The 23,874-nt window shown below is 42.5% G+C and overlaps 1 protein-coding gene across 1 annotated transcript in view; it reads left to right on the plus strand.

Annotated features, from left to right (window-relative positions):
• Positions 1 to 23,874, plus strand: part of mgat4b (alpha-1,3-mannosyl-glycoprotein 4-beta-N-acetylglucosaminyltransferase B) — a 242,742-nt gene that overhangs the window by 132,888 nt on the left and 85,980 nt on the right. The window contains exons 5-6 of the mRNA XM_045723878.2: positions 10,838 to 10,884; positions 13,615 to 13,728. Of these exons, the coding sequence (XP_045579834.1) occupies positions 10,838 to 10,884; positions 13,615 to 13,728 (161 nt within the window). The remainder of the gene's footprint in view (positions 1 to 10,837; positions 10,885 to 13,614; positions 13,729 to 23,874) is intronic.

The raw sequence follows: 23,874 nt of genomic DNA on the forward strand, positions 1-23,874 counted from the left end.
GTGTGTGTGTGTGTGTGTGTGTGTGTGTGTGTGTGTGTGTGTGTGTGTGTGTGTGTGTGTGTGTGTGTGTGTGTGTGTGTGTGTGTGTGTGTGGTCTGCTGTGTGTCCCGAACCTCTCTGATCATGGCTTTTGAAGTGAGTCCGTGAACTCTTTATGCGTGAATGCGCGTGAGTGTGTGTATGGGTCCGCTTGTGAGTGTATATGTACTGTGTCTATAAAAGGTCAGTGATCTGAAGAGCTAATGAGTGATGCTACCCCAGGCTACTGCCACTAGCACACACATCCCCTACTGCTCCGCTAATAGCCTAGACGCTATCCATTGCTAACTTGTCTGACCCATATTAACTCCCTAAGGTCAATGTCCGCCTATGTAACATTTCCGCATCTGCAGTGAAAGGTGAGCGCTAGAGCGTTTTTTGTCAGACCATGAGACATCCTGAAAATCGGTCTTCTCACAAAATCATCTGTAGTGTCCGAATGGTTTGGCCTATTATGACCCCTCTATCGAAAGAGGAGACTCTCCGTTTTGCTCTACTACCCCCACAAGCATCTTGGGACTCGTCTAAAGTCGATACAACTTCTGTCTGTAGAGTCCGAGCAGTTTGCGTTACACACTATGACCTTTCTGTGTAAAGGTGTAATAGGACTCCCACAGGCCTCAAAACACTCATCTGAAGGTCCCCCGGGTCCCAGTTGAAACAATTTATTGAAGTACTGTATCAAATAAAATAAATTGTTATTTGTCAACCGTGAAATTCTTTACAGCCTTATTTAACAAGCCCTTTAACCAGCAATGCAGTTTGAAGAAAATAGAGTTAAGAAAATGTTTGCTGAATAATGAGGCTATATACAGGGGGGTACCGGTGCGGGGGTACAGATTAGTCGAGGTAATTTGTACATGTAGGTAGGGGTATAGTGACTATGCATAGATAATAAATAGTGAGTAGCAGCAGTGTAAAAGCAAAGGGGGGGGGGGGGGGGGAGGTCAATGCAAATAATCTTGTACAACTTTTTGAGGATCTGGTGACCCATGCCAAATCTTCTCAGTCTCCTGAGGGGGGAAATGTGTTGTCGTGCCCTCTTCATTACTTTCTTGGTGTTTTTGGACCATGACAGTTTGTTGGTGATGTGGACACGAAGGAACTTCAAACTGTCGACCCGCTCCACTACAGCCCTGTCGATGTGAATGGTGGCAAGTTCGGCCCCCTTTTCCTTTGTATTGCTCTTGTTGAGGTAGAGATTGTTGTCCTGGCACCACAATGCCAGGTCTCTGATATCCTCCCTATAGGCTGTCTCATCGTTGACGGTGATCAGGCCTACCACTGTTGTGTCATCAGCAAACTTGATGATGGTCTTCGAGTCGTGCTTGGCCAAGTAGTTGTGGGTGAACAGGGAGCACAGGAGGGGACTAAGAACGCACTCCTGAGGGGCCCCTGTGTTGAGGATCAGCGTGGCAGATGTGTTGTTACCTACCCTTACCACCTGGGGGAGGCCTGTCAGGAAGTCCAGGACCCAGTTGCAGAGGGAGGTGTTTAGTCCCAGGGTCCTTAGCTTAGTGATGAGCTTTGTGGGCACTATGGTGTCAAACGCTGAGCTGTAGTCAATGAACAGAATTCTCACATAGGTGTTCCTTTTGTCCAGGTGGGAAAGGGCAGGGTGGAGTGCGATTGAGATTGCGTCATCTGTGGATCTGTTGGGGCGGTATGCGATTTGAAGTTGTTGTGCATTTAATTTACTTAATCTGGACTGTTATTTATCTAATCAAGCTAAATATGTTTAATTGTTACCGATTTTAAATTAATTGTTTAACTTGTGTCAAATGTTTCGGGTAACCTTCCACAAGCTTCCCGCAATAAGTTGGGTGAATTTTGGCCCATTCCTCCAGACAGCTGGTATAACTGAGTCAGGTGTGGAGGCCTCCTTGCTCGCACACGCTTTTCAGTTCTGCCCACACGTTTTCTATGGGACTGAGGTCAGGGCTTTGTGATGGCCACTCCAATACCTTGACTTTGTTGTCCTTAAGCAATTTTGCCACAACTTTGGGTCATTGCTCATTTGGAATACCCATTTGCGACCAAGCTTTAACTTCCTGACTGATGTCTTGAGATGTTGCTTCAATATATCCACATAATTTTCCTACCTCATGATGCCATCTATTTTGTGACATGCACCAGTCCCTCCTGCAGCAAAGCACCCCCACAACATGATGCTGCCACCCCGTGCTTCACGGTTGGGATGGTGTTCTTTGGCTTGAAAGCCTCCCCCTTTTTCCTCCAAACATAATGATGGTCATTATGGCCAAACAGTTATATTTTTGTTTCATCAAACCATTTCTCAAAAAATTGAGATCTTTGTCCCCATGTGCAGTTGCAAACCGTAGTCTAGCTTTTTTATGCTGGTTTTGGCTTCTTCTACGGTGGATATAGATATTTTTGTACCTGTTATCTCCAGCATCTTCACAAGGTCATTTGCTGTTGTTCTGGGATTGATTTGCACTTTTCGCACCAAAGTACGTTCATCTCTAGGAGACAGTATGCGTCTCCTTCCTGAGCGGTATGACGGCTGCATGGTCCCATGGTGTTTATACTTGTGTACTATTGTTTGTACAGATGAACGCGGTACCTTCAGGCATTATGGAAATTGCTCCCAAGGATGAACCGGACTTTTCTGAGGTCTTGGCTGATTTCTTTTGATTTTCCCATGATGTCAAGCAAAGAGGCACTGAGTTTGAAGGTAGGCCTTGAAATACATCCACAGGAACACCTCCAATTGACTCAAATGATGTTAATGAGCCTATCAGAAGCTTCTAAAGCCATGACATACTTTTCTGGAATTTTCCAAGCTGTTTAAAGGCACAGTCAACTTAGTGTATGTAAACTTCTGACCCACTGGAATTGTGATACAGTGAATTATAAGTGAAATAATCTGTCTGTAAACAATTGTTGGAAAAATTACTTGTGTCACGACTTGCCAAAACTATAGTTTGTTAACAAGAAATTTGTGGAGTGGTTGAAAAACGAGTTTTAATGACTCCAAACGAAGTGTATGTAAACTTTCGACTACAAGTTTGGGGTCACTTAGAAATGTCCTTATTTTTTAAAGAAAAGCACATTTTTTGTCTGTTGAAATAACATCAAATTGATCATAAATACAGTGTAGACATTGTTAATGTTGGTTATTCCGTTTCCTGCTACAATAGTCATATCTACATAGGCGTACAGAGGCCCATTAATGGAATATCTACATAGGTGTTCAGAGGCCCATTATCAGCAACCATCACTCCTGTGTTCCAATGGCACGTCGTTAGCTAATCCAAGTTTATCATTTTAAAAGGCTAATTGGTCATTAGAAACCCCTTTTGCAATTATGTTAGCACAGCTGAAACCTGTTGTGCTCATTTAAAGAAGCAATAAAACTGTCCTTCTTTAGACTAGTTTAGTATCTGGACCATCCACATTTGTGGGTTCGATTACAGGCTCAAAAAAGCCTGAAACAAAGACTTTCTTCTGAAACTCGTCCGTCTATTCTTGTTCTGAGAAATGGAGGCAATTCCATGTGAGAAATTGCCAATGAAAGCTTCAGAAGAAAGTTCTTTGTTTCTGGCCATTTTGAGCCTGTAATCGAACCCACAAATGCTGATGCTCCAGATACTCAACTAGTTAAAGAAGTCCAGTTTTATTGCTTTTTATTGATATTCCATTAAAAAAAGCTGCAAAAGCTGCAAAAGTCATTTACATAAACATACAAACATACATACATACATACTGTAAAAATCATTAAAAAAAAAATATAATATATATATACTTTTTTCTACAGACAAGAAAAATATGAAACAACACATGGAATCATGTAGTAACCAAAAAAGTGTTAAACCAATCAAAATATATTTTATATTTGAGATTCTTCAGTCTCCACCCTTTGTCTTGATGACAGCTTTGCACATGCTTGGCATTTTCTCAACCAGCTTCACCTGGAATGCTTTTCCAACAGTCTTGAAGAAGTTCCCACATATGCTGAAGACTTGTTGGCTGCTTTTCCATCACTCTGCTGTCCAACTTATCCCAAACCATCTCAATTGGGTTGAGGTCGGGTGATTGTGGAGGCCAGGTCATCTGATGCAGCACTCCATCACTCTCCTTCTTGGTCAAATAGCCCTTACACAGCCTGGAGGTGTATTGGGTCATTGTCCTGTTGAAAAACAAATGATAGTCCCACTAAGCGCAAACCAGATGCGATGGTGTATCGGTGTGGAATGCTGTGGTAGCCATGCTGGTTTTTGACGGTCGCCTAGGATAGGGGGCGCTACAGCGATTTCTGAAAAAAATATGTGCCCATTTTAAACGGCCTCCTACTCAAACTCAGAAGCTAGGATATGCATATAATTAATAGTTGTGGATAGAAAACACCCTAAAGTTTCTAAAACTGTTTGAATGGTATCTGAGTATAACAGAACTCATATGGCAGTCAAAACCCCGAGACAGATCGTAACAGGATGTGGAATTCTGAATTGCGGACTCAACTTCATCACTTTGCCTATAAATCACACCGTGAGCTATGGTTCATTGAGCACTTCCTATTGCTTCCACTAGATGTCCCCAGTCTTTACAAAGTGGTTTGAGTCTTCTACTGTGAAAACTGACAGAATGAGAGGCTGTTGATCTTGGTCACATGGGGGGGCCATCACCATTATGATGCCGGCGCCCCTGGCTACCCTCCCCTTTCGAAACGTTTTGAAAGACAATGCAACCGTCCCCCTTGAATATTATTGGAGCTCTGGTTGAAAAAGGCCCTAAAGATTTATGTTACACAACGTTTGACATGTTTGAACGAACTTAAATATATTTTTTTTGCATTTTGGTAAGAGAGAAGTCCCGCGGACGACGGTACATTTGGAGCAGCCTTCAGAACGCGCTAACAAGAACAAGCTATTGGGACGTAAAGGATTAACTTTTTCGAACGAAAATACATTTGTTGTGGACCTGGGATTCCTGGAAGTGCCTTCTGATGAAGATAATCAAAGGTAAGGGATTATTGACAATAGTATACAAGAGTAGATTTGATATGCGATTGTTCCAAGATGGCGCTGACCTGTAACGGTAGCCTATTTTTCTGAGTATCGCATCCCCTTTTATCGCAAAGTGTGATTACCCAGTAAAGTTATTTTTAAATCTGGCATTGCGGGTGCTTTCACGAGATGTTAATCTATAATTCTTAGAATGACAATATTACATTTTTAAAATGTTTTCGAATAGTAATTTAGTAAATTGTAGCGCTGTTTCACCGGATGCATTTGAGGGAAAATAGTTAGTCAACGTCACGCGTCGATGTAAAATGCTGTTTTTATATATAAATATGAACTTTATCTAACAAAAGAATGCATGTATTGTGTAACATGATGTCCTAGGACTGTCAAATTGGGCTCATCAGACCAAAGGACAGATTTCCACCGTTCTAGTGTCCATTGCTCGTGTTTCTTGGCCCAAGCAAGTCTCTTCTTATTATTGGTATCCTTTAGTAGTGGTTTCTTTGTAGCAATTCGACCATGAAGGCCTGATTCACGCAGTCTCCTCTGAACAGTTGATGTTGAGATGTGTCTGTTACTTGAACTCTGTGAAGCATTAATTTGGGCTGCAATTTCTGAGGCTGTTAACTCTAATGAACTTATCCTCTGCAGCAGAAGTAACTCTGAGTCTTTCTTTTCTGTGGTGGTCCTCATGAGAGCCAGTTTCATCATAGCGCTTGGTTTTTGCGAACTGTAATTTCTCTTTGCTTATTTGAGCTGTTCTTGCCATAATATGGACTTGGTCTTTTTCCAAATAGGGCTCTCTTCTGTATACCACCCGTTACAGCTTCGTGTCTTCTTGGGTATGACGTTACAAGCTTGGCACACCTGTATTTGGGAGTTTCTCCCATTCTAATATGCAGATCCTCTCAAGCTCTGTCAGGTTGAATGTGGAACGTCGCTGCACAGCTTTTTACTGTTCTCTCCAGAGATGTTCGATCAGGTTCAAGTCCGGGCTCTGGCCTGGCCACTCAAGGTCATTCAGATAATTGTTCCGAAGCCACTCCTGCATTGTCTTGGCTGTGTGCTTAGGGTCGTTGTCCTGTTGGAACGTGAACCTTCACACCAGTCTAATGTTCTGAGCGCTCTGGAGCAGGTTTTAATCAAGGATCTCTCTGTACTTTGCTCTGTTCATCGTTCCCACGATCCTGACTAGTCTCACAATCCCTGCTGCTGAAAACATCCCAACAGCATGATGCTGCCACCACCATGCTTCTCCGTAGGGATGGTGCCAGGTTTCCTCCAGACATGATGCATGGCAATCAGTCCAAAGAGTTCAATATTGGTTTCATCAGACCAGAGAATCTTGTTTCTCATGGTCTGAGAGTCCTTTATAGGTGCCCTTTGGCAAACCCTAAGCAGGCTTTTATGTGCTTTAACTGAGGTGTGGCTTCCATCTGGCCACTCTACCATAAAGGCCTGATTCGACAACTATCTCTGCAGCACTCCACCAATCAGGTCTTTATGGTAGAGTGCCCAGATGGGGCTCCCGAGTGGTACAGCGGTCTAAGACACTGCATCTCAGTGCTAGAGGAGTCATTACAGACCCTGGTTCGATTCCAGGCTGTATCACAACCGGCCGTGATTGGGAGTTCCAATAGGGCGGCGCACAATTGGCCCAGGTTTGGCCGGGGTAGGCTGTGATTGGAAATAAAAATATGTTCTTAACTGACTTTCATAGTTACATAAAGGTTAAATAAAATGTTTTAAATAAAATACAAAAATCAGGTTCTTGATCAAGGTCCTTCTCCCCGGATTGCTCAGTTTTTCCTGGCGGCCAGCTCTAGGACGAGTCATTGTGGTTCCAAACTTATTCCATTTAAGAATGATGGAGGACACTGTGTTCTTGGGGACCTTCAATGCTGCAGAAACGTTTTAGTGCTCTTGACACAATCCTGTCTCGTAGCTATACGGACAATTCCTTCGACCTCATGGCTTGGTTTTTGCTCTGACATGCACTGTCAACTGTGGGACCTTATCTAGACAGGTGTGCCTTTCCAAATCATGTCCAATATATTTTATTTACCACCGGTGGACAAGTTATAGTGTGTCAAGGATGATCAATGGAAACAGGATGCACCCGAGCTAAATTTTGAGGGTCTGAATACTTAGGTAAATAAGGTATGTTTTTTATATTTAATACATTTGTAAAAGAAATCTAAACCTGTTTTCACTTTATTATGGGGTATTGTGTGTAGATTTTTTTATATTCCATTTTAGAATAAGTCTGTAATTGGTAAATTGGGAAAAAGGGATGGGGTTGGAATACTTTGTGAATGCACTATATATATGCATGTTTATATGCAGTATATATCGATTACAGGCGCATGGGCCAACAGAGCTTGTGGGCCCCACCGCCTTATTGGGGTTGTGTGGGGTGTCCAGTACACCAGTGGGGCGGCAGGTAAGCCTAGTTATTAGAGCATTGGGCCACTAACCGAAAGGTTACTGGATCGAATCCCTGAGCTGACAAGGTAAAAATCTGTAATTCTGCCCCTGAGTAAGGCAGTTAACTCACTGTTCCCCGGGCACTGATGTTGATTAAGGCAGCGCCCCACACCTCTCTAATTCAGAGGGGTTGGGTTAAATGCGGAAGACACATTTAAGTTGAACGCATTCAGTTGTACAACTGACTAGGTATCCCCCTTTCTCCTCTCCCCTGCTTAGTGTTGCAGTGGCGAACAGGCTAGCCGCGCTGATAGGCCTGTGTTTGTTCACTGGAATCGATTGTGAAGAAACCCTAATCATGTAAAAGGGTTGTTTAAGTCCAAAGGACCCTGTGGTGATGGATGATTATGTGTGTGGGCGTGCATGTGAATGTAAGGCGTGCAACAGCATGAATAGTTCATGTGTAACCAAAATGTGTTTATTTCTGTGTGTGTGTGTGTGTGTGTGTGCGCGCCTGTGCCCCTCCCAGTGTATTGCTTTCCCCTGCTGTAATAGCATAATGTAAGGGCAGACTGACTAATGGTGTAGCTGACTGGCCAGCCGGAAAGGTCACGAGGAAGCGAGATACATATAGAACTGTGTGATTAAGCCATGCACCATGCGTCAAGTTACTATCACCAGCATTAGTCAATCACACACACAGACGCGCACCCACCACACACGGATTTTGCGTGGGTGTGTGTTAGTGCGTGCCTGTGCGTTCCTGTGTGTACGCGTGTGTGTGTGTCTCGTAGTGCCTTGTGGTATGTGTGTGTGCGTCCATGTGCGTCTCTGCATGTGTCTGTATATGTCTTGCTGCGGTGTGTGTGTGTGTGTGTGTGTGTGTGTGTGTGTGTGTGTGTGTGTGTGTGTGTGTGTGTGTGTGTGTGTGTGTGTGTGTGTGTGTGTGTGTGTGTGTGTGTGTGTGTGGTGTTGAGTCCCAGTCTGTCTGTGTTACAGTCCCCAGAGTGGCTATAGTTAAAAGGCAGTGAATGACATTGCATTAGTTAACACTTTCCGATGGCTGGCAGGCCTCTCCCTCTCCCGCTCTCTCTTTTTCCCTTTCTCACTCTTTCTTTCTCTATCTTCCCCTCTCTTTCTCCACCTTGTTTCTCTTTGTGTAGTTCTCTTTTCTTTTTATTTATTACTCTCTCGCTCGCTCGCTCACCCCCCCCCCCCCCCCCCCTTGTGTTTCCATCCCTCTCCTTCTCCTGAATGTGTCTTAGGTTATGCCATCTCTCATTTGTATTAACCAAGCCTATATAGGGGCATCTGAAGAGCACGGAAGTAGCAGTCTCTCTTTCTCTCTTTCCATCCCTCTCTCTTTCCCTCCCAAACATGTGTCACACCCCCTTTCTCTCTTCAACTATCCATCGGTCTGTCCCTCTCTCTCCATCCCTCTCTTTCCCTCACGTCTCCATCTGTCAGTGTGTGTGACCATAAGCAAATAAAACACAGAACTAAACAAATACGATGCAAACTATTTGGTTCCGTTGTCTAGGTAACTACATGTTGGAACAGGACTAGAACAGTAGGTTAATGGATTAGTTGGGATAGTATTGTCCATGGCCTTGGTCCCCTGGTTAGATAGTAGTAACCTTGCTGTACTGCATCGGATTTTACTTGACTGTTGCAAATTGATCGTTTTCTGACTGTCATTCTTTTTAAGCTTGTTCCTTGACAGTCCTGTCAATTGAAGTCGCAAGCCTCTTAATGGACTCTGCAGCAGACATTGTCACCTCTGAGATCCTGTTTCTCACCTCTGGGGTCAAGGTACATTCCACCAGACTCAGAGCTGAGGGCACCACTCCACTAGCTCATCGGGGGGGTAGGGGGGGGGGGCTAAAATGATTTTGGGCTAAAATGTCCTGGTACTGGGTGAAGTTCATGATTCTGTTGACCTTAACAAGGGTCGAGGACCATTGGAAGTAAAATAGCCCCATAATATCGATTCACCACCATATTTCACAGTCGGTATGGGGTTCTTTTCTGCTTATGCATTCTCATTTCGACGACAAACCCACCCCTGGTGTTCATGGCCAAAGAGTTCTATTTTCATGGAGGAATGGTCTAAGATCCTTCCCAATGTGTTCTCCAACTCATATAACATTTTAGGAAAAGGCTCGTTGCCGTTATCTTTGCAAGGTGAGGTATTGAAAGGTATTGAAAACAAAAGTGTCAATAATTGGGACCCTTATCTTTTTGCAAAAAAAAGTATTACTTGTTAAGTGAAATCTCTTTCCCTGAGCAATTGTATTACTATAAAATAATATAATTTCCCAATTATTTTAGCATACAATTTATCTCAGTATTTGTATTATTTATTTTATACAGTCATTTTTGCTCATCTTTATTAAGGGTGTCAATAATTACTGGGTTCGCCTGTTTACAAGATAATGTTTTTCATAGCTGGCACTGAGGGTGGAAATTTGACAGGATATTTTGTATTTCCCTTGTGATAGTCTCCATCCCCTCCCTTCCTCCCTCCCTCTATTCCTCTCTCATCCGGTTACTTTGAGGAGCGAAGGATGCGATCAGTGATCCCAGGTGTTTCCTGTTAGACGTCTGATCCCTTGCTTCTCTCTCTCCACCTACAATGCTCCTCCATCTTTCTCTCCATCTGTCAGCCTTTTGGGATGGAGATACATAGTCAGGGAATTTGGAATAATTTGTTGTTTAATGGCCAAGAAATTTCTGAGGAATGTTTTGGAGTTAGCCCTCCAGAAGGGCATGGCTAGTCTGAACAACAAGCAAAAAAAGATGGCGTCAGCTGTTAGTTATACAATTAATAATTAGTATTGCATAATGTTACTGTGCATTACTTTTTTGAGGCAAACCCCCTTGAACAAGCATGATTTTGGTTTTGACTGTGGGTTTATATGGAAGTCGTGAAGAAAACTTGGCCAGTGGATGAATACGTGTGTACATGTTATCCTCTCCTTGACCTCATCACAGTACTGGATGCCGGATTTATACAAAGCCAGATAATTACACCATCAAGCTGGTGCTATCACTTGGGACGAAACTGGAACAGCCCGCAATCTCCACTGTGGCTATCTTGGAACGCTATTGATGCATTGCACAATTACTGTGACGTTGTGATAGAAAACCAATTTATTTGTGCTTTTTATTTTATATTGTAACTAGGGCAGATTGTAACTGACAAAGGCAAAAGTCTTGTAGACAAATCGTTCTTTGTGTACAGTAGTGCAGTGCACATGGGAACAGTGTCTATTTCATGTACAGGTTTTCTTTCTGCAGCCATACCATCTCTTAATGGAACAGAAAACTGCATTGACATTGGATTTTATTTGTATTTTTTTATTAATAAGTTTCTCGTTTTGCAGACGGACCAACAATATGCCAACAGCGTGGCTGACAACCTCAAGCGCCTGTAAGTACCGCGGTATGGTGTTTCCATGGAGACCTGCCTCTCCATGGAGAGGACTTTTGTCACTTTCTATTCGGGCTCAGTGTGTGTTGGGTGGACCTGTGGAATAAGGTGTTTGTGTGTGTGGTATTTTTAAATTATTTCGTTATTGCGTGTGTTTGCTACCTGTGTTTGATGTTTGCATGTTCATGTGCTTTGTGTGTGCGTGATGTATTCACTCTACTTGTACCTATATGTCACGTTTGGTCTCTGCTTGTCTGTTTAAGTCTTGGATCTATTCCACACGTGTGCACATCTCTTCTTTGACGTGTGTGTGCATAGTGTATTTCTATTTGAATGCATGTTTGTTTATGTGTGTTGTGTGCATTTCACTGTATCCTGTTTACCTTCCATCATGCGCACACATACACACACACACAAAGTCTTGTATAACTTACCTTGTGGGGACACACAATTCAGTGCCATTCAAAATCCTATATTCCCTAGCATTAACCCCAAGACCTAACCCATCCTCCTAGCCACTTCCCTAGATCGACAGTGTCCCCCTCACAAAATGCCCACTGTGCAGGTTTAAGAACCTGCTATTTTAGACTGTCATGTTTGTCAGTGGGAGATTGAGCCAGAGCTTTTTCCTGTCGAGGTGGCCATTTTGACCCACGATAATACCAGTGGTCTCTCCGTCACTGTCACTCCCCTAAGTCCCCCAGCAGTGTCACCTCAGGGGAAATGGGCTGCGTCTCAAATGGCAGCATATTCCCTAAAGTACACTGCTTTTGACCAGAGCCTGATGGGCCCTGGGGAAAAGTAGTGTACTACATAAGGAATAGGGTGTCATTTGGGACACAGACATGGTTGGAGATGGCTATGGGGATGGACGGAAGGACGGAAGGAAGGTGGGAGTGGAGAGGTATGGAGGGAAGAGAAGAGGGGAGAAGGGAGGTTGAATGTGCCCCTGTCACCTTGTCGTTCTCTCAGTGAGATTGGAAACACAGGAGAGAGAGAGTGGTCAGTTAGTTAGAGTTAGTGTATGTCCGTGTGAGTTCCTAAGGGGCAGCTTTTCCTGTCCTGTGTGATTGGCAGGGTTAGTGATACACACTTGACCCCTGTCTCTCTCGTGATTGGATCCTCTCTCTCTTAGTACGTCCTTATCTGAATTTAATTAAATTCAAACATTGAATTTGAATTGGCCACACCCCACATGAAGCAGAATTGGAAGGAAGTAAAATGTAATTGAAACCAATTCAACTGAGATGTGAAACATGAAAGTCTAATTCGTTTGTCAAATCTTTTATCAAGAGAATATGCCACTTATTGATGCAAATATTACACATACCATTTCATTAGTTTGATTATAACTCAAAGATATTTTTGTATTTTTCTTTGTCATGAGATGTTACATTGTTCCCTTCCATACTGCAGTGTTTGATCTAATGCATTCTGGGAAATGTAATTTTTCTAATATTTAAAAACATTAAGGGAATTATTAAATGTACAACCCACAACATGATCTTAAAATATTTCTAGACCACTGTAATTATTCCAAATTGTTATAGGAGAACGAGTTTGAAAAATGAAATGTTTCAAGCTTATGCTACATGGTATTGATAACCATACATTATGTCAAAATAAACATTACTATGGTGTTAAATAAGCCATTTGAATTGTATTGAATTAAATTCTACTTCCTTTAATTAAAATTCTGCTTCCTGTTGGGTGTGACCAATTAAAATTCAAGCATTCACAACTCAAGCAATTCACAACTCAGTTTGGAATTGACCCCAACCCCAGTGTTCTATACACAAATAAAATGTTCAGCATCCAGTTGCATGTGTTGGTTACGTAATGGAGTAATCGGTTTCAATAATACAATGTTCTAATACATGCATGTGGAGACAAACTAGTGATGCGCGGGTTGACTCATAACCTGTAGGCCCTGCGGTAATATCCAAGGGTCGGGCGGGATTAGGGTCATGAAATATTGTGTGGATGAAGGGTGGGTGGCGGGCGTGTTGAATAAAGAGAAAACAATGCAAAATAAAATCCATAAATGTTTAAATATTATGCAATTCATATCTATAGGCTACATTGAGGTTTTTCTTTCATTCTTTTTATCTGGCATTAGTGCGTAAGCCTGCTCAACATGTGTTTTATTGTTTGACTTTTTTTCACAAAAGCATGCGCAATGTGTCAATTTAGGCTGTTTGAAATGTTATGTTTAAGCAAAAAATGTGGCTACTGTTGAGTAGGCCTAAATATTCAATAAGTAAATGAAGAAACTTTGAAGAAAAACTGAATTGTTAAGTAAATGTTCAATGAAAAAAAGGAACTGTTATGCCAATAGCGCATTTTCTATATCATTTCGATATATTATCATATGTAGTCAGGCGGTTGTAAATGGGTTGTTAGCAATTGCGGGTGAAGAAACAGCTGACTAATACAAATGCATTTCAGTGTATTTTTTGCTGTGTGTTTGTGTGTGTGCGTGCAATCCTGTCAGGCATTTGAATAACCTGACAAGAGAGGAAGTGATAATGCACAGGGTGGGAGGGACCAACATGCTGTCGTGTCTGTCTGTCCGTCTGTCTGTCCGTTTGTCTCTCTGTCTATCCTAACAGGGCTGTGTCTGTATGATAATTGTAGAAAATGAAATGTATAGTTGATATCTCTCTCCTCTCTCTCTCTCTTTACCCTCCTCCTCCTCTCTCTTTACACTCCTCTTTCTCTCTCTTTCAGATTTCCAGTTGAGATCCAGTCAGGTCTTCTAGAGATCATCTCTCCATCAGTCCACTTCTACCCCGATTTCTCCCGTCTCAAAGAGTCCTTCGGAGACCCCAAGGAGAGGGTCAGGTAAGACGGCAGCCTTCCCAGCAGATTGCGGCAGCTTTCACAACTGTCTGAGCAACCCACTGCAGTTCAGTACAGGAGACGAGTTTAAATTCAAGTCTTGTCTTGAACCGTGGCCCGTTGTTTCATATGAGGATGCTGTGACGATTCGTTGTTGTGTGCGCCCGCGTGCGTGTGTGTGGAATACCATCAGGTTGAGTCTGAGTTGAGGACACTCTCCACTGCTCTGTTCTTGTGTGACTTGATGACATCACCTCAGTGTCGGCCCTTCTCTCGTCACTTATTTAGTACCCCGCTGTGTGTCAATGAATGTGCGTGTGTGACATTCCAACGTCGAGACTGTTGTCTTCTTTTATTTAGCACTCTTCTGCATGTGTGAATATGTAATGGTCATGACTATGCGTGCATAAATGTGTGTATGAGAGAGTCTGTCTGTCTGTCTGTTTGATTAGCTATCTAGCTCTGTGTCTAACTCGCTACTTGTCTACCTAAGTGCCTGTCTGTGTATGTGTTGGTGTGTGTGAGTATTTACAGTCAGGTCAAAAAAAATTGCCATCCTTGATAAAGACGAGCAAAAAAGACTGTATAAAAGAAATAATACAAATACTAAGCTATATTTTATACTGAATTTATTGATTTATTTTATACTAATACAATTGCTCAGAGAAAGAGATTTTGTTTAACAAGTTATATTTTTTTATCATAAAACCCTTTCATGCGCGAGTTCCAAATATCTAACGGTCGCCCCAGCGTGAGTTTTATTTATGCACGTGATGTTATAACGTTCTCTCCGTTCCACAGTTTGTGATTGTTATGCAACAGTACATTTAATCCGCGCTGCCCTCAAACCAAGGCATTTAGCCTGTTTTTATTTATAGGCTACTTCAATTTCAAAATAACAAATAATTAACAAGTTGTTATTTTCTAAGAACAGTTTGAATTGAGGTGTGTTCCACCTCCTCATTCATTCATATAAAAAATAGTCATTTTTACTTTTGCGGACAATTCATTTTTGGGACATTTCTGACCCGGACAAAATTCCCCAAGCACTTCCCAATTGTTTTCATGCATTCCGATTCTTGCATATACCTTTTTTATTTCACCTTTATTTAACCAGGTAGGCTAGTTCAGAACAAGTTCTCATTTACAACTGCGACCTGGCCAAGATAAAGCAAAGCAGTGCGACACAAACAACAACACAGAGTTACACATGGAATAAACAAACATAGTCAATAATACAATAGAGAAAAATTCAATATACAGTGTGTGCAAATGAGGTAAGGCATAGATTTGTAATGGGCATATATTATGTGTGTAAAATAATTTTTTGAAGGTTGTACTGATTATTTTACATTTACATTTAAGTCATTTAGCAGACGCTCTTATCCAGAGCGACTTACAAATTACAGATTATGATGAGCTAAGCTAATTCCAGCTGTGTGTAGCCATGTTTGTTGACACACAATGCATTCTGGGTTTCACGTAATCGTCTGTTGGATCACAGATGTTATAACAAAATGAGGTGATTAAGGGTTCACTCATTTTTTGAGGACTTCCGGAAATGAATGGTGGGATGTGAACGATGGTGGACGACACCCCCCCCCCCCTCCTTGAACGCAGAATCTACCTATCGTCGGATTACTTTCGATTTTATAGAGTGGTTTACTCAATTATTTCGATCAATGGTGAGCTCACCCGTGATGTGATTAATTATAAATAGTAATTTATATTAGCTAATTCATATTGTAGTTTGTCAGCGAGAGGAGAGTGTCCTCAACTCAAACTTTCCTCAGTTAGCGCTAGGACAAATGTAGCCAGCATTTTTCCGGTTTGGATGATTCTGTTATGCTGTAGATACTTCTGTGAATGTCTGAACATTGCATCCAAAAATAAACTGCTCACATTCTGGACATAATGTTGTAAGGACTGTGTTTGTGCAAACTGTTTAAAATGCTGATTGTTGCGTCATTCGAAACTGGCTGTACTAAATCAGCGTTCTAATCACACCGGGACCACTGTAGAATGATCACACCCGTGTGTTGGTACTTGTGAAAAAGACAGCTGCCCCTCAACCATCCGTGACCCCCACAAACCTCTCCCGCCAGTCCCAAACCTGAGACCAGAAACAGGCTACCTGAGGGCAATACCAGAACAAATGGTCTATTGATTCTGTATCCTTACAACAAAATCTGCAGAGGTGGGATGATTGTATGCCCCAAATATTCAACATTTTGTTGGTGGCAAGAATTCGGTACAATACGTTTAGCTGAAAAGCACGAAGTCTTGAATCAATCCATACACCCTGTGCCATGGAATCGGTGCATAAAAAATCTCTTCCCATCTATTTTGCAATCTGTATGGCACTGCTGTCAACATCCTGGTCCTCAAATAAAACTGGTATACTTTCCTATGCTATTATTGTTCCTCTGCCAGTTTTGATCCTTTATATTGGGCAGACCAGTTCCCTACCTCCTGCCGCTGCCACCTGTCTGCTCCATTTTTGGGGTAATGCTGTAATCAATTGGTTGTAATATTGGATTGAGCAGACCTTCCCATACAATTCGGATAACTCCATGAGAGACAACTCTACAATTCTAATTTACAATATAATTAAAAAACAAAATACCCTTTTCAAACATCTTTTCCATAAATGCAGGTCTTTTATCAAACAGCACATTTAAATTCAAGCATAATATTTCTTGTAATATTTGTTCTATATTTTCTGTGCGATGAAATTGAAATTGTAACCAGCTCTGCAATGCTTGTTTGAAAAAGAGAGATACTTTGAACAATTAATCGAAAAATGAGGCATGGCAGTCTGCACAAAGGCAAACAATACATTTTTAAACGATTTTATGATTTTGTATGTGACGATTTTAGAGAGAGAGGTTTAGTGCTTTTATATTTAATCATCTCAGTCCACCCAGTTCATATTTGTTATACAGATAGGGATGTTTTACCTTGTCTGGTTTAGCATCCCAGATGAAGCCGGGAAAAAAAAGTGCTCATATGATTTGAAAAACAAATCATCAGGAGTAGGCAGCGCCATAAGTAAATGACTTAACTGAAATATGACCTAGGAGTTAATCAGTGTAATTTTTCCACAAATAGACAAGTATTTACCACTCCATGGTTGCAGGATCTTGTCTATTTTGACTAGTTTTCTATGGAAATTCATTGTGGAAAGCTCATTTATATATTTTGTGATATGAATACCAAGTATGTCTACTTCACCGTCAGCCCATACAGAATCTTTCCAGATCCTTGATATCCTTCATCTTTGCTTATGGACTGCCCTCTTTAATTCAAACTACAGGTTTTCAATGGTGTTCAAGTCCATAGACTGAGTATTGTTGAATGTTCATTTTGTGGTGATGTAATAATTTGTGGATTTTTGTGTGTGCTTGGGGCTATTATCTTGCGGGGAGATTCACTTCCGGCCAAGTTTCAGCCTCCTGGCAGAGGCAACCAGGTTTTGGGCTAAAATGTCCTGGTACTGGGTAAAGTTCATGATGCTGATGACCTTAACAAGGGTCGAGGACTATTGGAAGCAAAATAGCCACATAACATTAATGATCCAACACCATTTTATTTATTTTTCAAATGTAAGCCCCTGGAGTTTATTAAACGGCATTGACACTTCGATTGGAACCGGTGCTATGGTCAGATAACATGAAAATATAGCTCTGTGGCCACGAACAACATTGGTGGGTTTGGTGTCAAAATAAGGATACATAAGCAGAAAATACCTGCTGTAAAATATGGTGGTGGATCTTTGATGTTATGGAGCTATTTTGCTTTCACTGGTCCTGAGGCCTGTGCTAAGGTCAACGGCATCATTAACTTTAGCCACCTCAAGGGCATTTTCACTAAAGACCTGGTTGCCTCTTCCAGGAGCCTGAAACTTGGACCTGACTGGATGTGCCTAAGTATGTTTGCCTTTCTTTGTTTATTTGTGCGTTAGTCTGGCTGTACGTCTCTGAGTGTGGGGTTGTGTGTGGTGATCCTTCCTGCGAGCAGTCAGTCTGCTCTTTGTTTTATTTAGCGCTTGGCTGCATGTTTTTTTTGAAGATGAGACTTGCTGTAGGCGGCTGGCTTTGCGAAGTCAAGTCAGCCACGTGTGTCTGTGCTGCTGTTCATAGCTCTTCTATTCCTAACTCAGCCATGGTTATCGAATTACCAAGGCAAAGTAATCCATAGACTCAATTTACCTCTCGCCCCACAACCCTTAAAAAAACTCATAGCATAGTCACAGTTTTAATAAACTCCTGCTGAGTTTACTTATAACTGCTTTGGCTACTTTGTAGCTCGTTTACGTAGCCTGCTTAATATATGCTTTATGATAGAAATACAGAAAGGATCAAATCAAGTTGTTGAAAGGTGTAGTACAAGTGAAGTTTCCCTCCTGCTGTCTCTCCTCTCCTCCGTGGGCGTGCCAGGCTCTCTCTTTCACCTGTGTGTGTAATCCGGGGAGATTTGTTCAGATTAGCGGTTTAGGACGGGCTCACTCTGATATGATTACTCATCTGGGAAAGGGAGGGCACAACTCTCCTCAATCACAATCCTGCCAGGTACAAACATTCATCCCCACACTCACACACACCTGCACATAACTTGTGCCCACATGCTCAGATGTGTGTGTGTGTGTGTGTGTGTGTGTGTGTGTGTGTGTGTGTGTGTGTGTGTGTGTGTGTGTGTGTGTGTGTGTGTGTGTGTGTGTGTGTGTGTGTGTGTGTGTGTGTGTGTGTGTGTGTGTGTGTGGATGGATGGGTGAGAGAAAAAGAGAGAGGGAGAATTAGTCCCTGCCTGTCCAGGTGTTGAGTGTGGTGTTGCGCTATGGTATTGAACACAGACATTCTGCCCCAGCTCTTTGTGATTATTACCGCTACATTAGCCAGGTGTATCGTGTTAGTGTTAGCAGGTGCACTGCCCGTACCACCACATCCACAGTGGGTGTGTGTCGGATGTTTATCCTTTGTGTCTTTTCATTTGCTTGCATGTCTGGGTGTGTGTCTGTGCAGTCGTGACTGTGTGTGTGTGTACTGTATGTGTAGTAATTTTAGTGTGCATGTGTTTCTGTGTGTGTTTAGTTCAGTATGTGTCTCTCTGCACGCATGCTTAGTTTAACACGCGTGCGTGCGTCTGTGCACATGCATGTGTGGTGATTTATGTGCTGCAGTAATGAGTGTGAGCAGGGAGAATGGCTCCCTGGGCTGCTACAGGCCACTGCCATTGTTTATTCATGAGGAGCACTTAAGACAGGGGCCCATGTCTCGCTGAAGTATGTAACTAGTCACACACACATAACCAACCACACACGCAAACGCACACGCATGCAAAACACCTGCACACTCATGCAAAACACCTGCACACTCATGCAAAACACCTGCATACTTTTACAAATGCACCTACTCAAAAACACAACTACACACACATACCGTCAAACTCGTACACACACATCGTCAAACTTCCACTCTGTTTAGATTGGCAGGCCAGGGCCAGTAATAACTGTGGTTGTCACAAGTTCTGGGTGAGAGCATCTTCTAACAGGACAGACCTCTCTCTAAGAGAACACACACCACTGTTCCATACACATCATTTCTGATGCCTCGAGCTATTGGAACTGTGTCAGGGTGTGTGGTTAAAATTGGCAAAAAACACACATTTCTTTCCACAAGGCCGTGGGGTGACATTCAGAGACTTGTCCCGAAGCCACTCCTGCATTGTCTTGGCTGTGTGCTTAGGGTCGTTGTCCTGTTGGAAGGTGAACCTTCGCCCCAGTCTGAGGTCCTGAGCACTCTGGAGCAGGTTTTCATCAAGGATCTCTCTGTACTTTGCTCCATTCATCTTTCCCTCGATCCTGACTAGTCTCCCAGTCCCTGCCACTGAAAAACATCCCCACAGCATGATGCTGCCACCAACATGCTTCACCGTAGAGATGGTGCCAGGTTTCTTCCAGACGTCACGCTTGGCTATTCAGGCCAAAGAGTTCAATCTTGGTTTCATCAGACCAGAGAATCTTGTTTCTCATGGTCTGAGAGTCCTTTAGGTGCCTTTTGGCAAACTCCAAGTGGGCTGTCATGTGCCTTTTACCTGATTAGTGGAGTGCTGCAGAGATGGTTGTCCTTCTGGAAGGTTATCCCATCTCCACAGAGGAACTCTGGATCTCTGTCATAGTGACCATAGGGTTCTTGGTGACCTCCCTGAGCAAGGCCCTTCTCCCCCGATTGCTCAATTTGGCCAGGCAGCCAGCTCTAGCAAGAGTCTTGGTGGTTCCAAATGTCTTCCATTCAAGAATGATGGAGGCCACTGTGTTCTTGGGGACCTTCAATGCTGCAGAAATGTTTTGGTACCCTTCCCCAGATCTGTGCCTTGACACAATCCTGTCTCGGATCTCTACGGACAATTCCTTTAACCCCATGGCTTGGTTTTTGCTCTGACATGCACTGTCAACTGTGGGACCTTATATAGACAGGTGTGTGCCTTTCCAAATCATGTCCAATCAATTGAATTTACTACAGGTGGACTCCAATCAAGTTGTAGTAACATCTCAAGGATAATCTCCCGAGTGGCGCAGCGGTCTAAGGCACTGCATCTCAGTGCTTGAGGCCCCACTACAGACACCCTGGTTCGAATCCAGGCTGTATCGCAACCGGCCGTGATTGGGAGTCCCATAGGGCGGCGCATAATTGGCCCAGTGTCGTCCGCGTTTGGCCGGTGTAGGCCGTCATTGTAAATAATAATTCGTTCTTAACTGACTTGCCTAGTTAGTCCTGAGCTCAATTTCGAGTCTCATAGCAAAGAGTCTGAATACTTATGTAAATAATGTATTTCTGTTTTTATTTTTAATACATTTGAAAAAATGTCTAAATCTGTTTTCGCTTTGTCATTATTGGGTATTGTGTGCAGATTAATGAGTGACATTTTTTATAAATCAATTTTAAAATAAGGCCGTAACGTAACAAAATGTGGAAAAAGTGAAGGGGTCTGAAAACTTTCCGAAGGCACTGTATATCAATGAATTGGTGAGGGCACTAGAACAGTCCGCAGCATCCGGCCTCACCCTAATAGAATCTGTTGTCAAATGTCTACTGTTTGCTGATGATCTTGTTCTTCTGTCCCCAACCAAGGCGGGCCTACAGCAGCACCTAGATATTCTGCACAGATTCTGTCAGACCGTGGCCCTGACAGTAAATCTCAGTAAGACAAAAATAATGGTGTTCCAAAAAAGGTCCAGTTGCCAGGACCACAAATACAAATTCCATCTAGACACCGTTGCCCTAGACCAGGGGTTCTTACATTTTTTCAGCCTGGGACCCAAATGCGAAATTCTGTCTTTTCCTGGGACCCAAGCTTAGGAAAATATGCAACTATATGTAAATATCAGTACATGTCATTGCCCTTATGCCTAAACAAAACTGCAATATAGACAAAAACAAATAACAATGAAATACCCATAAATATATTTTCATGTTTATTTTTCCCCATTAAAAACATTGTTACATATCGGTCTAGGTTGGAACTGTTGCTGTTAAATACAATAAATAATTTAATTCTGAACTGGAATGAACGGATTGATCACATCACACAGATGTATAACAGAACACACACACACACAGGCTTTTTGGTCGTGCAACCCTAAGTAACAGTACAGATAAAAAATTATCCGAAGTTTTCAACAAGCATGTCAATTCTGGGTTTAGATTTTGCCAGTACAACACTGAGGTGATGCTCAACATTGACACTGTTTCTGTGCTTGAGAACCCTGACCTGCATAGGTATGTGGTGCCAAGCTGGATCAGAACATCTACTGCTTTCTCAGTCAGGCAGGAGACCGCTTCCTGCTGCAGATGAGCAACCCAGAACTGTGTGTGTGTGTGTGTCTCAAAAAGCAACTTGCTTCAATCAGTTTATTCCAGTTCAGACTAAAAAGTATTACTTGTAACAGCAACAGTTCCAACCTTGACTTGTTATCAACAATAATTTCTACAGTAAAATGTACAGTAGGCCTGCTAATTTTTAATCTTCATCTGTACTGTTTCTTGGGGTTGCACTAGTTAGCTTGCTTTGGCTAATGTTAGCTATTAGCTGTGTAACGTTACAAGGCCAGGGGATTGTTTGAAAGAGAAACTCGCATCTACTACTATGAGAGATAGTACTTCCTTATTTCTGCATATCATCACCTGTTATAAAATGACAACAATGCCTTGCTAGTAGACTTACTTTTCCACTTTCAAAGCACTGTTTCCTGAAGCATTCTGCCCCTGTTCTTAAAGAACTCCCTGGGTTTACCGTCATGTTCTGCCTGGATGTTTGGTCAGGACGTGTCGTTTTATTCATTTGTTTGTTTTGAGAGACTCATTACTAAGCACTTCCCCACACAAAACGCATTGTGGGTGCTCCTCGTTATTTCTCAAAGTTTGTATGAAAGAGACTAAATGTCATCACTGTATTTGCGTTTCATGACAATTGAGCTCAGTCAGAACATGTGGCTAGCATGAGTCCATTTCATGACAGCGGTGAGTGGTGGCTTGAACGACAGCGCTGCAGAAAAAAGATCAGGTAAACAGCGAAGCACACGGGCATCTCCCTCCACCTTTCCCACTCGCGCAGCTGCCAAACTGAGCAGAGACCGCTGATAAGCAGAGAGCGCACTGAACCGAGAGCGCAGTTACACTTGGCCAAATCAATTCCTGTAATTAATGAAATAATTATTAATTTACGACCCACCATTAACAGGTTTGGGTCGCGATCCATACTTTAAGAAACGCTGCCCTAGAGCACACAAAAAACTATACATACCTCGGCATAAACATCAGCGCCACAGGTAACTTCAACAAAGCTGTGAACGATCCAAGAGGCATGAAGGGACTTCTATGCCATCAAAAGAAAAAGAAAATTCGACCTACCAAATCAACATAAAAATACTTGAATCAGCTATAGAACCCATTGCCCTTTATGGTTGTGAGGTCTGGGGTCCGCACACCAACAAATTATTCACAAAATGGGACCAACACCAAATTGAAGCTGCATGCAGAATTCTTCAAAAATATCCTGTGTACAATATAAAACACAAAATAATGCATGGTCCTGAACAGAGAGTACACAGTAGCAGAATACCTGACCGCTGTGACTGACCCAAACTTAAGGAAACCTTTGACTATTTACAGACTCGGTGAGCATACCATTGCTATTGAGAAAGGCCGCCGTAGGCAGACCTGGCTCTCAAGAGACAACAGGCCATCACAGCAGCAAGATTTCTGTAATCTGTTGCCAGAAGAAAATATGACATTTGAAATGTCTTTATTCTTTTGGAGCTTTTGTTAGTGTAATGTTTACTGTTATTACATTTTTTTTATTGTTCATTTAACTTTTGTTATATCTATTTGACTTGCTTTGGCAATGTAAACATATAGACATGAAAAAAGCAAGAGAGAATGAGGGAGAGGGAATGAGCAGGACAGAGAGGAAGGGAGAGGGAATGAGCAGGACAGACAGAGAGGGAGGGAGGGAGAGAGAGGGAAAGAGCAGAACAGAGAGAGAGGGAGGGAGAGGTAAAGTGAGAAGAAGCGAGAGACTGAACCAAAGACAATGGGAGGTAGCCAGAGCTAGAGCGAGAGAGACAGTTAAGATGTGTGATCGAATCACAATAAGATGAAATGGATAAAGGAAAGGGAAGATGTCAGAGAAAAGGAGTGGCTAAGATTGATGATAAAGTGAGGGAGATGGAATGTGTGTGTCTATGTGTTAGAGAGAGACACTTCCAGATGACTGAGTTGTTAACAGGACTAGAAGTGGATCACGGCCAATGAGACAGACAGGACAAGGTGTCACTCTCAGGTCACCACGGCGACTAGGGCAATGTCACACACATGGTTCATCAACTGCCCCGGTCTGTCTGCCTCTCGTGTTGTGTTGTCTTAGTGGTAGTTCTCTTTGGTCATGCAATCTGGCTCTGGTCCAATATCCACACTAGTGTTGTTGATGGCTAAGCCTAAGTGCAATGCATCTGTTCTCCTAAGACCTAGGTAGTATTGTCCTGTTGCTTATTGAGTACGCTGTGTTACGATGCAGAGATTCTTTGAGTTTGCGACCAGGTTGGGGTGGAATTAATCTGTCACGCTAGCATACCATTTAGAATGAAGAAAC

The sequence above is a fragment of the Salmo salar genome, chromosome 09, assembly GCF_965601325.2.
Source record: "Salmo salar chromosome 09, fSalSal1, whole genome shotgun sequence".
Classification (NCBI taxonomy): Eukaryota; Metazoa; Chordata; class Actinopteri; order Salmoniformes; family Salmonidae; genus Salmo; species Salmo salar.